The following is a 16,203-nucleotide window of genomic DNA, read 5'->3' as shown; positions in this document are numbered from 1 at the left end:
ATTCTTTATCTGTGTATGTTATCTTAATATAAGTTGGAATAAGAGTCTTATTATCTTAAAATCGTAGGGGATAGGGTTATACTTCATATGTTGTAGAGTTAGCCAAATTTCGATGCAATTTGGTACCTCGATACAAACAGAACTCTTTATTAATTGGGAATTTTGGATTGAAAATTTATCAACAATAGGACGTGGAAACTAATCAGTTAAATTATTGTTTTAGACATCCTCTAACAACATGTATACTGGTACATGGCTTTTCAACTAGCTTTCCACTCTCTCTTATTTATTCTCTCTCTTCAAGCTACTCTCAAGAACTATAGCTAAAAACACCCAACAACAATATAACTCTTTAAAGAGCTTTCTATTCAACTTTTTATTGTTTGTTGGTCCCCATATTAATAAATGAACCTCATTTCATATTAGGAAATTTTTTTCAAGTAATCCTGAGGTTTGACGTAATTCTCAAATTACTCGTCACCTTTGGGAAATTTCTCAGATACCCCCGAACTTTGACTTTGTGCTCAAAATACTCTTACTATTGACGGAACTCTAATGCCGTTAGGGTTTCTTTCTCTTTTTCCTCTCCGTCTTCATCTTCTTCATCTCTTCTCCCACCATTCTCCATTAATGACATCCTAAACCTACAATTTTCTCTCTTTTCGTCCACCTATATGCCTTTATCTCTCCTCCCATCTTCATCTTCTTCATCTCTCTTCATGCTCATGTCTTCCATCAATCCTTTTTCATCCCCTCTTAAACCCCTCTTCTCTACATTCTTCATCTCTATCTCCTAAACTTCACACCCCCTTTAACTTCATTCCTCGTTCTTCTCATAATACCATTCAAGTACGTACAAACCCAGAAAACCCAACTCCCGGCCCCAACATCGAGAAGAAGAAAATAAACCTAGGCCAATTTTCTATGACTACATCCATGAAAATGGTGTGTAAAACCCATTTCTAAAACCCAAAAATTCTCATGGCAACTTCAACAATAAGAACAACAACAATAATAACCATCAATAATTTGGGGGAAATTCACAAAGAGAGAGAATCAACTTCACCATCATAAAAAGTGGGGGAAATTCACAAGATGAAGATAAGAAGGAGTTAAAGAGGCATGTAGGTGGAAGGAAATGGAGAAAATTGAAGGTTTTAAGGTGTCATTAATGGAGGATTGTGGGAGAAAAGATGAAGAAGATGAAGATGGAGAGGAAAAAGAGAAAGAAACCTTTAACAACGTTAGGTTTCCGTCAATAATAAGGGTATTTTGAGCACAAAGTCAAAGTTCATGGGTATCTGGGGAATTTCTCAAATGTGAGGGGTAATTTTTGAATTACGTCAAACCTCAGGGGTACTTGTGAAAATTTCCATTCATATTATGATCAAAGTTATACTATATAAATTAAGTTTTTCAGGTAAATTAAATATAATTACAAAAAATAATTATCTTTCTCAGATTTTATGTAATGTGGAATTTTTTAAAAAAATTATTAATTTTGAATGCTAATATTTAATTTTATAAATTAAAAAAAAATAGTAGATTTTGTGCATGAAATATATCCACTATTTGACACATTTTAAAAATAAAGAAAAATTATAGTTGTTGGGATAATAATTATTACCATCTTTTGTTTTATTTTTATAAAAATATCATTAAATGGTTGCAAGAAGAAAAAAAAACTTAAATAATTGCAATAGTATACGGGTCCCACACATTGGAGAGCCATCTCTCCTTCAACCCAAATGGTATCTCCCCCAAGAGTCACTTTATAAAGTGTCTCCATGGAGAGACACCCAATAGCTCCATTGTTGGTACTCCTAGCCGTTGCCCTCCTTGTGGGTTATGAGGAGAGAGAGTATAAATAAAGTAATATTAGTTTATTAGAAAAGAGAAAAAATTTGACCAAAAAGCTGATGTCCAACTCTTTATGATGGACTAAGGAAAAGAGGAGCAAAGAAGGAATCGGAGGAGAGAGAAAATATGGTGGGGTAGGTGAAAGAGTGGGGAAGTAATAAAATAATTGATGATGAAAGATCACATATAATTAATTAGTAGCATGAAATATTCCATTTATATCATATTTGGTTTTCTTATTAATAATATAGGGACACTTGATATTCAAAAGAGGTGCCAAGTGTCAAATCTTGAACAAATCAATTCGGCTTTGTGCATTGATGATCGTAAGAGTTTTGTTTATATATATGTAAGAGCATATATATATATATATATAAGATTTGATTAGATGTTTACTATATATAACTTTTTACAATATCAAATTAAATATATTAATGATCACAAGTGTGCATTTTATATTATAAGATAAAATAAGTGTCGCGCTTATTTAAATCAAAGGAAGTATGTATTAATGTGTTATCTAAAATGACAAACTAAATATTTTTCTAGTAGCTTAAATTCGTCATTAAATCGTAAAATTAAACACTTGAACCAATCTTTTCATTTCAACTCGGTTTTAGCTATAGTTTAAGAATTTATTAGGGAAATTATGTCAACAACATTTGAAATAGCTTTAGGTTTGGAGTAAGCCAAATTTTGGTGTAAAATCGTGTTCGAAGTAGCTTTTATTATTTGAACTAGTGTTTTGGAAAAGTTATAAGGTAGCTTAAGCTTATTGGGATAGACCTAACTTTTAGAGTAGCTTTTGAAGATTGAATATAGTCTTTTTTTTTGTTTTATTTCTAAATAAATAGCTAGTTTTTAGTGAGAACTAATTATCATAAAAGCCACTTTTTATAGGCAAAATCTAATAGCTAATATTTGACAGATAACAACTAGTATATATACAATAGTTTATAGCTACCGCAACACCTACTTTTATCGAACAAAATTAGTGTCAAATACCTTTTCTAAACTAATAACTCAATAGGAAATTGTAGCAAATTCAAATGGGTTACCACACACAATCTTCAACAATTATTACTTATAAGTTTATAACTCCTTAATTTTTTTGAGTGAATTATAACTGCTTGAATATAAACATAATATCAAGAGTAAGCTACTTTCTAAGATCAGTATGACATAATTTTGATTTTTGAATAGTTCCCACCTCGTTTAGATGGTAAGAGTTGGAGACTTTCTTAGAAATTATGAATGCAATAATTTTTATTTGTGACTTGAAATCTTGTGAATGATATAAGGCTAATTTTGAATGTACATATCTCTCAATTTATAAATGGTTTAGATGTGATTCAAATTAGAGGTGATATTTTGTTTTAAGAGCTTTCCAACGATATGTCATATGCCCAATTTCGTTGAGAAACGAGAAAGTTACTCCCGTTTTACGAAGAACTGTCGAGAGCATACTGTGACTCGCGGTTTGCGAGATGTGTTTCCGAATCGGTTTTTCTTTTTAGGGTTCTGTGCGGAGTATATTTTACGATTTTTGTGCAGAGTTCCTTATATTATAAAAGGACCTCTTGGTGCTCATTATTTGACACAACTTATGAAACACTTTCAGGCTCTAAAATTTTAGGACTCATTGTAATGTTTCTCTCTTTTTTTTTTTCTCCATCATAGTGAAGAAGCTCGAATCCACCACCTGTGGACGTAGGTATATTTTGACCGAATCATGTAAATCTTTGTGTTCTTCTGTTTATCTTCTTTATTGCTTTTCTCATTCTTATTATTTCATTGATTTTGTTATTTGCATTAATCAAACTACAACACCCCGATTCCTAACATCAATTATTTGTTTTAAAGAGAAAAGTCTAGCTAGAGCGCTTGCAACTTTGTATCATTATATATTTATAAAATTCAAACTTGGCTTATAGTTTTATACTATTACTTGGAGTTGTGGAAGTAATAATTCCTTTTATAGTTTCATAAAAAGTGAATTACATTATAACCAAAAAAGACTAATAAATTGACTTGTTATTCTCAAACTTCAAACACTTCATGTATTGAGAGAAGCCATGACCTCATCAACACAATTTTTTGAGATGCGTCTAGAACTAATATCTTAAACCAACATTATTTGATTTGAGTGATACATCTATAATTGGGTTTTTTTTTTGACCAATGATATTATAAGGAACCTACTTCTTGTGTCACCAATAAGCACAAATAACCAGACTTTTCTTATCAATATTATCGAATAGATAAATTGAATTTCATACTACCTTTCCTATTCAATTTAATTGACTGAAATACACGCTTGAAATTTCGTCAAAATATTGATGTAATAATTCAGCGAAAGCAAATAGCACTCTATTTATCCATTAAAATTAAAGCCGCCAATCCTAATATGCTTTATTACTTAGAGTATATATTAGGTTCTACTTTATGTTTGCAGCAGTTGATAGTTACGTGAAATAATAATTGGTGATCCACTAATTAGCTTTCTGTGTCTTATTAAAGGGGTGATGCACCTTAAACGCTTTTTACTGGTAGTTCTGATTAGCTGAAACTCATCATTCCACCTTGACAACACTAGTTATATTTTTTATTTTTTGTTTCAAGTTATTTTGATGGTAAAGCAAATTATGAAAAAATAATATAAGGCGCGCACTCTATAGAGTTGGCATACAAGTTGAATTTAGTTGAAGTAAACAAACGTTTTATTTAATAATTAATACCCATTTTATTTGAATTTTATTTCATCCTCCAAAATTAAGCTTTTAAATAAATTGCTATTAACAAGTATCCAAAAATTGTTAATATAGTGCGATGAAAAATTTAAGCAAAATGGCTCGTCTAGGTTGGACCTAGTTTCAGGCTTTTTTTTTTTTGGGCATGTGCCTTTTTCTGTACTATTTAGTAGTACTAAAAGTCTGACTCTAGCATCAGTTTGGTCCAACTTCAGAAATGAAAATTTTTTTAAGCAAAAACTTTGTTAGGATCTATAGTCAGTCTTTAATTTCTACCCCATCCGTCCCAAAATATAGTTCCCATTATCATTTTGGGTGTCCCAAAATATACTCCCTCTGTTTCAAATTATAAGGCATTTTAGCTAAAAGAATTTGTTTCAAAATATAAAGCATTCTACAATACCAATGTAAGATTAAATGCAATTTTATATTATCAAGATAAGCTTATAGGTTGTTTTGTATTATCAATACAATATTTAATGTCAATTCTTATTACCCATGCAAAACTAACTAAAATTAACTAAATTATTAATTTGTGTGCAAAAACCTTAAACGACTTATATTTTGAAACGGAGGGAGTAGTTTCCATTTTCATATTTAGTTCCACATTTTTCCGTAAGTTGTCTAAAAAAACTGTGTCCTATTATTTATTTGCTTCTTGAATTTTGTTTTTTCCTTTGTTTATTCAACCAAAATGTTACAACAATGCTTTTTCACCAATTATACTCCATTCTCTTTTCTAAAGTCATCTTTTCCCATATAATATTTATTGAAATAAATAAAAATATTTACTTTCCCTTTTAAATTCTACTTGCATAAATTACCGTGAAAAAGGGAAAATGAGAATTATATTTTGAGACGGAAGGAGTATTATATAGGTTTAATGAGATAATGGTACATACACAAGTCTACTAAACATTGTGTCTCCCTTCCAAGTTCCAACCTATTTAGTTTTTGAACAAACTACCATCTAGACAGATTGAGATTCAATATACACGCGGGAGTTTCGTTCTCCATTAGGACCAATACACACGAGTTAATAGATGATACAAGTACGACTAGTAACATAAAATTAGGAGATTCATGATCAAATCAAATTCATGCCTCTTGACTCGGCGGCCTTCCTCTACCAAATTTATTCAGACATACTTTTATACCGTTGTTATATATTATTATACACCAAAAAGAGTAAAAAGACTATGGAATCGTCGTGTTTGACAAGCGCAAACTAACACCAAAACCCTCTTCAAAAGTCTTCCTTTACCCTCCATACTTCAAACCCAAATACGTACTTTTCATCCTCACAAATTTAAAGTGATGAGAATTTGTCAATGTCGTCATAGCTTATAAAATTTTGGTCAACAAAAAACCAAGTCAGATGCAACTAATTAAACTACATTTTCATTAATATAATTCTTGTCCTTACTCTAAATTAGTCACATATTCATAAGAAACTATTTTATCCAATAGTTACGTCATATTGATATAGTCACATATTCTTAGTTTTGCACAACGCGAAAAAATGGAAGAGATGTGTGAGATCGAATTGTGTTTTGGTTGATCATTGTAATAATTTTTTTTATAAGTTGAGAACAACTAGGTTGGTCCTTGAGATAGGACCAACCTAACGCATCCTTACGGATAGAAATAAACCCAGAATCATTAAGTTCAAACCAACGGTGAGGGGAGTAAACCGAGTGACCCTTGTGAGCCATGAAGTCCGTTGCTTGATTAGCTTCACGGAAACAATGGTTGATAGAAACCGAAGAGAACGCCTTTAAATCCGACCTTGCATCCAAAACTAAATTATTAATTTCCCAAGAGATCTTCCAAATATTCTTAAGGGAATTAATAACCACCAGGATATCAATCTCTATAATAAGATCATTATAGTAATTAGTTACACCATGTAAAATTGTCTTTTCAATTTTTTTAATCTTTCTCATTTAAAATCTTAACTTTCCACACAGAATTACGGAGAATCTTATCAATTCTTCTTATAATATAAAAAAATATAGTTATATATATGTGAACTTGTTTGATTGTCTCAATAACAACATTTATTAATATTCAATCGTTACAATTATGTAATAAAAAAATAGTTAAAAAAATGCATTTGCATATGTATACAATTAAAATAGGAAAAAGATAAAGAATAAGAGGCAATTAGCATAGAATTTATTTGTAAAATACTGTATAATATAGCATGCAAATATAGAAGAAGCCGCAGTAGTTCACCCACCTAAGCTTCATTAGATCATCAAACTTTACTTAACCCTCCATTTTTGAAATGATATTCAAAGCACGGCAGAATCTTCCTAACTTTCTCTCTCCTTCTTACCCCAAATTGTTGCTTTCATCTTTGCCACATTCTTCTGACTTCTCATAATACCAATTCTTTAATTCCTCTGTTTTTTTTTTTCCAAAATCTTACTTCTCCATATAAACCGCAACAATTAATAAGATTTTTGAAGGCTCAACTCCCAACATAACTAACTTTTCCATTTTATTCATTTTATAGCCATGCACTTTCTGTTACCTTTTCTCCTCTTCCTTTTCTCTCTCCTACAACTACTCCCTCCAACCTTTCCCGCTAGAAATTTTCCCCAACCCACCACTGTCTTAAACTTTGATCACTCCACCGCCACCACCCTCGCCGCCCACTCCTCCGTCTACAACAACACCCCGTGGGGCGGTTTCGCTAAATTCGCCAACCTCGAAAAAGGCAGCCACTTCACCGGCATATGTGATCTCAAGACTTACTTCCACCACTTCGGCTACCTCCCTCCGCCGCCGGGGAATTTTTCCGACGACTTCGACTCCGACCTCGAATCCGCCATATTTAATTACCAGAGAAACCTCGGATTACCCGTCACCGGAAAACTCGACACTGATACAGTTGACCTTATCATGGCCCCACGCTGCGGCATGGGGGATGATCACACACGCGCCGCCGTGAATACCACCACGCGCCACCTCCACACCACGCGCCACTACTCATTTTTTAACGGGCAACCGCGGTGGATGAGGTCTTCACCCATGACTTTGACTTACGCTTTTTCACCAGACGGCATGATTGACTACCTACCACAAGAAGAAATCAGGGCGGTGTTCTCACGCGCTTTCGGGCGGTGGTCCGAGGTTATTCCAGTAAATTTCACTGAGGTAGAAGATTATCGAACGGCTGAGATTCATATTGGATTTCATAATGGTGATCACGGTGACGGAGAACCGTTTGATGGAGTGTTGGGAGTTTTAGCTCATGCTTTTTCACCTGAAAATGGTAGACTTCATTTAGATGCAGCTGAAACATGGGCCGTTGATTTTCAAACGGAAGGATCTAGGGTAGCCGTTGATTTAGAATCAGTAGCAACGCACGAGATAGGTCACGTGCTTGGTTTGGCTCATTCTTCTGTTAGTGATGCTATCATGTACCCGAGTTTAAGACCCAGGAGTCGTAGAGTGGACCTTCGGATTGATGATGTTGAAGGGGTACAAGCTTTATACGGGTCGAACCCGAATTTTAATTACGGGTCTTTGTTAGAATCCGACCAAGAAACTTTTAATGGCGAAAACAGTGGTAGTGGTAAGGGATCTGGATTATCGACGTGGTGGTTAAGTTGGACGATTTTTCTCGTTATATTTAGTATGACCACCTAAAAATCGTGAGAATATATATTCATTTAGAGGCTCGAATGTGAATATCCATCTTAATGGGTTGTAGAATGGGAATCTTATTACTTTTTTATTCTTTTCCTTCTTTGGTTGTTACAAATTTATAGAATAGGAATTTTTTTAATACTTGATACTAGATATACTTCATGGAATATAGAAAGTTCATTCTTTTATGACTTGCATGTTTTAGAGGTAGTTACTATAGATTAGTACTTGTGTATACTTTATACCTTGTACATTATAATTTATATGTTCGTTGAATAATACACACAGTGATGCGGATTTAGTTGTTATTTTAGTCTACCTATCATTCGACATATATGCATGTAGTATCATCCACATTATGTGCTATCCATTCAACTAATAAAGTCATTTGTATGTTCAATTTTACGTTGCTTTCGGCTTGTACTCAAATTGTGTCATAATTCATGTAAAGCATGATATAACATGCTCAACACCATGTCATTTGTTGAGAGTGTTGAAGCTGAAATATATATTTTTTTTTAAAAAAAAATTGAAGGTCAAGACTCGAGACATGATTTGTTAGAGAGGGTGAATATAGGCATAGAGCGTTATTGCTTTTGTTGTGATTTCTCATATAAGTGTATTTACACGTCACACCGTTAGTAATTGTAATGTCAAACAAATACGAGATGAATGATATATATTTTCTCTGTTCCTAAATAACTAAATGAGTGTTATGTTGAGTCAATTAACAATGTTAATCAACTAACATTGACTCTCTTTTTCTCGCTACTATATACAAGGAAAAATATAGTCAAGTGGGATCACGTTAGATGATCATCTCAATGTATATAATTTCAAAATGCTTATCAACTTTTTATAATTTTTACTTGTGCGTAATTAATGATATTAATAATCAAAGAAACACATTGTTTTACATGAAAAAGTCGATGTATGTAACACTTAATTAATTAGGAAGAGAGGGAGTATAAATTGAGTTTACAAAACATATATAGATAGATAAAATAGTATACATATTATTATACCCAAGTAACCCAACTCATTTCTTCCCCTCTAATTAATCTTGTACATATACATACACTCATAGAATTAGGATATAGAGAATTAGAAGATGGAGTAATGGTTTATGGTTCCATCTTTCCCAAGATGTCATAAGTTTGAATCTAGGGGTTGGTAGAAATTATGGGTAAATAGTAGTTAGGGCACGTCATGATGTAAAGAGAAAAATTCATTAGTATACATTACCAAACTGTTTTTTTGAAAAAAACATATATGCTATCCACTCTTTATAGCTAATTTAGGTGGCCAAGTATGCCTTGTCACCCCTATAGACTATAGTTTTGGATATATTTAAAAAAGAAGATGAAATCTTAGTTAAAATTGTTTGAATCACAATACCATTTTATTTTTTTTTCATGGCTTTTGTCTCCATACTCATTTTGAGCTAAAGTTTATTTCTCCAAAAAATACGATCCCCTAATTGAGTAATCTGGGCTTTGCCGCTGCTTTCCTTATATATACCTTATATACGTTGTTGCATGTCGTATACTTGACGAGGGATGAATAGTGGTTGTAATTAATATTGATATGTGACATCATTTTTATTGCATATACGGTTTGAAGCTTCAATGTGCTTACCATTGCCTAATTTTAATTTAAAAAGTAGGCGGTCTCTTACAAGACAAACACTCTGTTTAATTGTATGGAGTTGGCGTGGAGTAAAGATTATAAAATGTAATCCTTTGTCATCATCCTTACATAATAAACTAGATCTTGCGAGATACACATATGAGCTTTTGTAGATTATCATAAATCACATCTTTAGCATATGCATAAAATTAAGTGACGCACTTCTCTTACATAAAAATTAGTTATTATGCCTGGGCTATGCCCCGGGTAAGAAAACAATTAATTTATTAATATAATACTTTATGATAATAACACTAAGAGAACGTATTGTGTCGGACTCGTCCGACCATAATCTTGGTCGGACGACTTTCAGGTGGTTCCAATTTTTTTTCAGTTAGTCTTAATTTTCTTTCAGGTAGTCTTCATTTTTTTTTTCAGGTAATCTTCATTTTGTTTTCAGTTAGTCTTCTTTGTTTTTCAGTTGGTTTTTGTGCTTCAGTTAGACTTACTTGGGTTTCAGTTGGTCTTTATTCTTTTTCAGGTAGTCTTCATTTTTTTTCAGGTAGTCTTCATTTTGTTTCAGTTAGTCTTTTTTTTCAGTTAGTCTTCTTTTTTTCAGTTGGTTTTTGTGCTTCAGTTAGACTTACTTGGGTTTCAGTTGGTCTTTATTCTTTTTCAGGTAGTCTTCATTTTTTTTTCAGGTAGTCTTCATTTTGTTTCAGTTAGTCCAACTGAAAGAACACAAAGTCCAACTGAAAGAAAACAAAGTTCAACTGAAAGAAAACAAAGTCCAACTGAAAGAAAACAAAGTCCAACTGAAACAAAACAAAGTCCAACTGAAACAAAACAAAGTCCAACTGAAAAACAAAACACTAACCTTTTCTTTGCTGTTGTCACCTGTGAGTGTTCAATCACTCATGCTAATTGCCAGCAATACCTTTTTTTTTATATAGAAAAAGATGGAACAACCGAGTCTTATAACAGCAAGGGTTATTTTCCTTTGTAGAGTTACTCTACAAGATACGAAATCACGTACTATAACCAAGCTTTCAAGGAGTGGAAGAAGATGACTATTAAAGATCTTGATGGTAACTGGTGGTTGTCCTTTGAGCAAGATGCAGTTGATGAAGATATTCGCGCGGTTGTAATCCGTCAATGTAAATTTATATCATCTTGCTTACTTTCTTCGAACCACTCTGCCATTGAAGCATAGGCGGATCTAGAGGGGGTACAAGGGGTACAGCTGTACCCCCATTATTTCTGGAAAATAATGAAAACAAATCAATATGTTGAGGTTTGTCTTGTTGGTAGTAGAAGAGAAAAGAAAGATCCATGAAATCATGAGGAGGTCTTGAGTTCAAAACCCCACAAGTTCTTTTTTGTGCTTTTAATTACTCCCCTTTGACTCATATTTAATTTATCTTCAACACTTCTACTATATACTACTCTCCATGAGCCTATGGCTATTAGTGTGAAACTAAAAATTTATAAGTAAGATTACTCTACAACTACAAATTCATAAGCCCACAAAAAGAAAAGCTTCAAAATAATAATTTTGTCTCTATTCTTTTTCCTTCAAATTTTCCTTATTTATATACTTAAACAACTGTTTTTATATTAAAAAAACTTATTTTTAAAGATCTGTTTATTTAAATTGATACATTGAACACTTAAATAGTTAGCAATTATATCTAAGTTCTTACTTAAACTTAAGGAGAAAAAAAATGTTAATAAAGCTTTATTTTGAAAAAAAAATTAACAAGTCTAACTACTTACTTAATCGTACCCCTATGAGTAAATTCCTAGATACGCCACTGCATTGAAGGATGGTTGTACTATTTGAAGAAATGAAACAAAATAAATTCCACAAATACAGAGAAAAAAAAGGTTGTAGAAGTTGAAGAAGGAGAGAGAAAGAGGAGAGAGAATGTGACCTAAAAAGTGAAGCAGAGAGAAGATGTATTGGGCTCAGCCCGTCTGACAGTAAGCAATACGTCAGACGGTCTGACCCAATACTTTCTCTAACATTAAATACAACTTAGTTTAGTGGTTAAAATTTTATTATATATGTACTTGAGGTCTCGGGATCAAACCTTATGCTATGCAATTTCTTAATTTTTTTATTGTACATGGATTAGATGAACTAAAACTCCCTAGGGAGAGCGCCACGTGGCACGGTTTCTTGTTTTCGCACGCCTTTTAATATATTTGTATAGATGTCACAATAAGTGACACCAAGCTTAAAGTGGCAAAAACAAATCCTTTCTTTTATTACAAATATGACATTAAAAAACAAAAGGGAACCATTATTTTTTTTTGTTTCACCTATTGAATTACCTTACTTTGCTGTGATCCTAACATTTTCTATCTAGATTCCTTTTTTTCACACCTTCTTTATGTTAAGAAATGGAGAAAGCACATATAACGTATACCTCCATTTTCAAAAATAACCAACACAAAAGAAAACATACCCGATCCAAAAGACTTAATAACGGACATTATATTTAAAACTTACCAACCATAACTTTAGTTTGATATCTTCTATTAACCACTGTCTACTAAACGGGTCGTTAGGATTATACTCAAACAAAAAGAGTATAAAAAATTCTTTGTAGCCCTCAAACTTCAAAGCCCATCAATTCTATTGATCAAGCTAGTTGCATATTCTGTGGCTAACTAAGCCCATCTAACAAAACTCTCAAACTCAACCACTAAACCCTAAACCTCTCTTTTTTTTCTCTCTCATCTCGAAAACAGTATCCAAATCACAATCCTTCTTCCTTCTCTCAAAACCAATTTCTTCGATCAATTATCATTTCAATGGCGTCAAAATGCAGTAGATTTATTAACAGAGCTTCACTTTCTTCCTTGAAATCCTCCATTAAATCTTCCACTTCTGCTCCAAGGTCTACTGCAGCTCCTCTTCCTAGATCCACATCTTCATCTCTTCCTCGATTCAGTTTCTCAAGGTCTTTATTTCATTTTTTTTTGATGAATTTCATGTTGAATTTGATTTTTCTCTCTTTAATTTTTACTTTTTTTGCGTGTGTTTTTGAAATGTGCGAAAAGATTGCCGAAAGAGTTAGGAGGAGTGCAGTCGTTAATGCCGTTGCACAGCACAGTTTCATCGGCGAGGATGACGTCATGCTTGAGTACGACGTCGAGGAGTTCCAGAGCTCTTTCTCAGGGTACACTCTGCCGTACCTCTCCCGACCTCTAATATTCACTTCTTGTTTTTAGGTTTGTGCATTTTGCATTTGTTTGATCATGTGATTAACTTGTTATTATGATATATAATTATGATTTGGTTGCGCTTGTTTCTAGGTTAATTATCATAGAAATGTTAGTTGTAGCAATAGATGAATTAGATTGGCGTTGAGAATGTTTCAGATGTGTCCAGCTTACTTCACCTTATCTATTGTGGATGTTTGAGATAAGAGTGTGAATCGATTGGAACGATTAAGTAGGGGAAGCTGTCGAAATTTCGAAGGAAGATAGCAATTTTTGAGTTCTTTTTTCCAATGGTTATACACTTGTACCTTAATTGGTTGATTATGTGAGGTTTGCAACCATTGTTAGTTGGATATTTTGGGAATATGTGCTGTAAATGCTAATAGGTGGTGCGGTACTCCAATGATTTAGTGGCTTTGATGTGTGCCAGTGTACCAAAATAATGAAGAGAGTATGGTTATGGCATTACGAAAACATGATTCGCTACTTATTTTTGTTCATTTAGCCCAAAAGTACTTACTTAGCATGTTTTAATTTGGCCTTTTCGTAAGCCAATTAGGTAATACGAATGTGTGCAATTGTTTCTTGTGGTTTGGTTCATTGAATGAGAATAACTGTGCTTGCATTATGATCTGATGCAAACATTGCATATGAATTTTATATTTGGCTTGTGATTTTCTCTGTGTGTGTGCGGGGTGGGGGTGGGGGTTGGGGGAGGAGCTAATCAATAGGGAGCGAAGTCTTGTAGTAGCATCATTTCTTCACATATTAGTTTCGTTTTGGCCTTTTGGCCTTTTGGGTAACAAAATACTGGCGGATTATACTTCTGAACATGTGAGATCTTTTTGGGTTTAGTTTCAACCTTTAAGCCTGTGAGTTTTACTTTCTGTTTGAAGAAGGGGATAAAGTGTTTAATGCGTAACAGGGTGAAAAATGAGAATTCATACGTGAGATCAGATGTCAAATGTCAAGCTGACTAGAGTATTTGGTTCCTGCAGGCACATAATATCACTATGCTTGAAAGAAATAATATGGGTCCTGGCCTCCTGGGACTTGCCAACCATGAACCCTGCGTCATTCTCAAGTATGAAACTATGAATGTTCTATTAAGGAGACAAAAAGATGTCATTTTTATATGAGGATACACCAGTTTTGTTTTGTAATTGAACAACTCACTCTTTACAGCAGTTGAAACAATTAGTAGCATGATTTTTTTGCTGCTTAATGCGCTATCTCTCTTTTCGATTCTATAATTGTCACATTGTCACTAATTCAATCATTTGGTATGACATTTGTTGAACGTTTGTGAACTAGATGAGTAACAGTTGTGTGCAAAGCATTAAATGATGAACATCTTGTTGTTGCACTGGTTTCTTATTATGGTGACACATGTGCTTTAGGATTTTAAGCGAGTTATTGTTGTTTTTACACTAAATCACATCAGGCAAATATGACAGGGCACTAGTATACTTGAAGATTAGATTTGATTATCATTAGTTTTTCTCTCTTATATTTATGTTTGTCAGAATTGCAATAGTGAGCAATTTTCATCCAATAAAAAACAGTTTCTTGCAACATGAGATGCCAAAATTACATTTTACTTCATATTTGATGACGATTAGTCCTTAATCCTCCAGCAGCACTTAGTTCAATAGTGCTAAATGAGTCCTCTTTCATGCCTATACTGTCTGTCAAATTTGATAGAGTTGAATTTGGATGGAATATATTCTTCACTGTAAATAACTGAATGCTAGATCGGAGGATGTTGTAGTGACATACGTGCTTATTTTCCCCAGATGAAATTGATGGTACGTGAGAGGTTTGGAGGTTGCTCATTTCACCAGTGCTTCCATGTTCCCTAGTTATAATGATATTGAAACGTTGATATAGTGTCGGATCCGAAGTCATTTTTGTACATTCTTTGGGAGCAAATCTGTAGCAGTGCAGAAGGAACTTGTCTTTTCTTATTTTTCTTTATGACAAACAGTTTATTGGTTTTCAAAGTAAGAAACCAACATGTTCAAGCATAAAAGCACATTAAACTGCTACTTCTCATAGCATTTTCTGATTGAAATTTATTTTCTGTTTGCTCTAGAGCTTGGTCTGTCCGTACCCAGGTGACTGTTAGCAGTTCATCGCTAATACAAGAAGCTGTCTCACTCTTCATGTGATTGGAAACACAAGTTTTTGCTACCAAAAAGTGAAATGTAAAATGTACAAATTCTCTAATTAACATTATTGAGCTTCTTTGCTGGTTATACATTGGATTTGAAGGTATTTGTTTTGGAAATTGAATTGGTGGAATAATGTTTCATTTTTGCATCGTTGCCTACTTTGTAGTTCCTATGGGATTATTGTTGTTATAATGTCTCCTATTGCAGCAAATCCTGTACCTATAGTTTCAAATACATCTTGATTATACTTTCTAGGTGATGGCATGGCGTTTCTTTTTATGTCTAAGAGCGTCTTATGTTGTCAAGAAGGTTGATTTAGGTTAACCACCTGGATTTTAACCTAATAAAAAGGGGTCAAATGTTGATAGTTGCTCAACCTTCACTCTTCTCCTTGACAAAAAATGAAAAAATCTACAGTGTTTGCTCATTCAGGTTAAATGAGTCTTCACTTGTATAGTATTGACTCTAAATGTGACCTTTGTTGACTTAAAAAGTGATTTGTTTAGACTTAAAAACTGACCTAATTGAGTAAAGTGATGTGGTCTTACATTAAAATTATTATGCATCTGGTGGACAAAGTACTAAAGTTTTTTTTTTTTGGACCTCTCCTCCTTTTTCATTATAATTTTATTATAGTTAATTTTCAAATTATATGAAATGGGCTTGGATAATCCAATAAGGATGAGGAGAGTTTTAGATCACTTATAAGCGTAGGGAGGTTCTATCCTAAAACCAATTGGTAATAGGAAGACTAACTCCTCGTCTTATAAAATGGTTTAGTTTCTGCTCTTTCTCCAATTTGAAACACTCACATGTGGTGATCAATGAGATTCAACAATTATTTCCCATTTAAGGAAGTTTCATATAAATTGCTTGATTATCTTATTTGATAATGAGTT

At 33.2% G+C, this 16,203-nt stretch overlaps 2 protein-coding genes across 12 annotated transcripts; both read left to right on the top strand.

Moving 5' to 3' along the window:
- Positions 1-6,985: 6,985 nt before the first annotated feature.
- LOC104892659 (metalloendoproteinase 1-MMP) lies at positions 6,986-8,578 on the top strand. Its single transcript, XM_010678648.4, has one exon. It carries the CDS (start codon positions 7,134-7,136, stop codon positions 8,268-8,270), a length of 1,137 nt encoding a protein of 378 aa, XP_010676950.1. The 5' UTR covers positions 6,986-7,133; the 3' UTR covers positions 8,271-8,578.
- Positions 8,579-12,575: 3,997 nt separating this feature from the next.
- LOC104892657 (protein NONRESPONDING TO OXYLIPINS 2, mitochondrial) lies at positions 12,576-15,462 on the top strand. 11 transcript variants are annotated; one of them, XR_789970.4, is made up of 5 exons: positions 12,577-12,868; positions 12,969-13,139; positions 14,129-14,214; positions 14,927-15,133; positions 15,226-15,462. XR_789970.4 is itself a non-coding variant. In XM_057394955.1 (3 exons), the coding sequence occupies exons 1-3, from the start codon at positions 12,720-12,722 to the stop codon at positions 14,944-14,946; spliced, it is 288 nt and encodes a 95-aa protein (XP_057250938.1). In that variant the 5' UTR covers positions 12,576-12,719; the 3' UTR covers positions 14,947-15,462. The 11 variants fall into 11 exon arrangements, 6 of the variants coding, with proteins under 6 accessions (XP_057250938.1, XP_010676947.1, XP_010676946.1 ...); XR_789971.4 differs by lacking the exon at positions 14,927-15,133; XR_789969.4 differs by having other exon boundaries at positions 14,927-15,462.
- Positions 15,463-16,203: the final 741 nt, after the last annotated feature.

This window comes from Beta vulgaris, chromosome 5 (genome assembly GCF_026745355.1).
Source record: "Beta vulgaris subsp. vulgaris cultivar EL10 chromosome 5, EL10.2, whole genome shotgun sequence".
Lineage (NCBI taxonomy): Eukaryota > Viridiplantae > Streptophyta > Magnoliopsida > Caryophyllales > Amaranthaceae > Beta > Beta vulgaris.
Note: the sequence above shows the minus strand (reverse complement) of the source record. Positions and strands in the feature narration are given on the sequence as shown.

Bases quoted from the DNA above. Each gene is read 5' to 3' on its own strand.
- LOC104892659 (XM_010678648.4), top strand. From the start codon at position 7,134: ATGCACTTTCTGTTACCTTTTCTCCTCTTCCTTTTCTCTCTCCTACAA.
- LOC104892657 (XM_010678644.4), top strand. From the start codon at position 12,720: ATGGCGTCAAAATGCAGTAGATTTATTAACAGAGCTTCACTTTCTTCC. The intron at 12,869-12,968 runs GTCTTTATTTCA...ATGTGCGAAAAG, and splicing joins CCTCGATTCAGTTTCTCAAG to ATTGCCGAAAGAGTTAGGAG.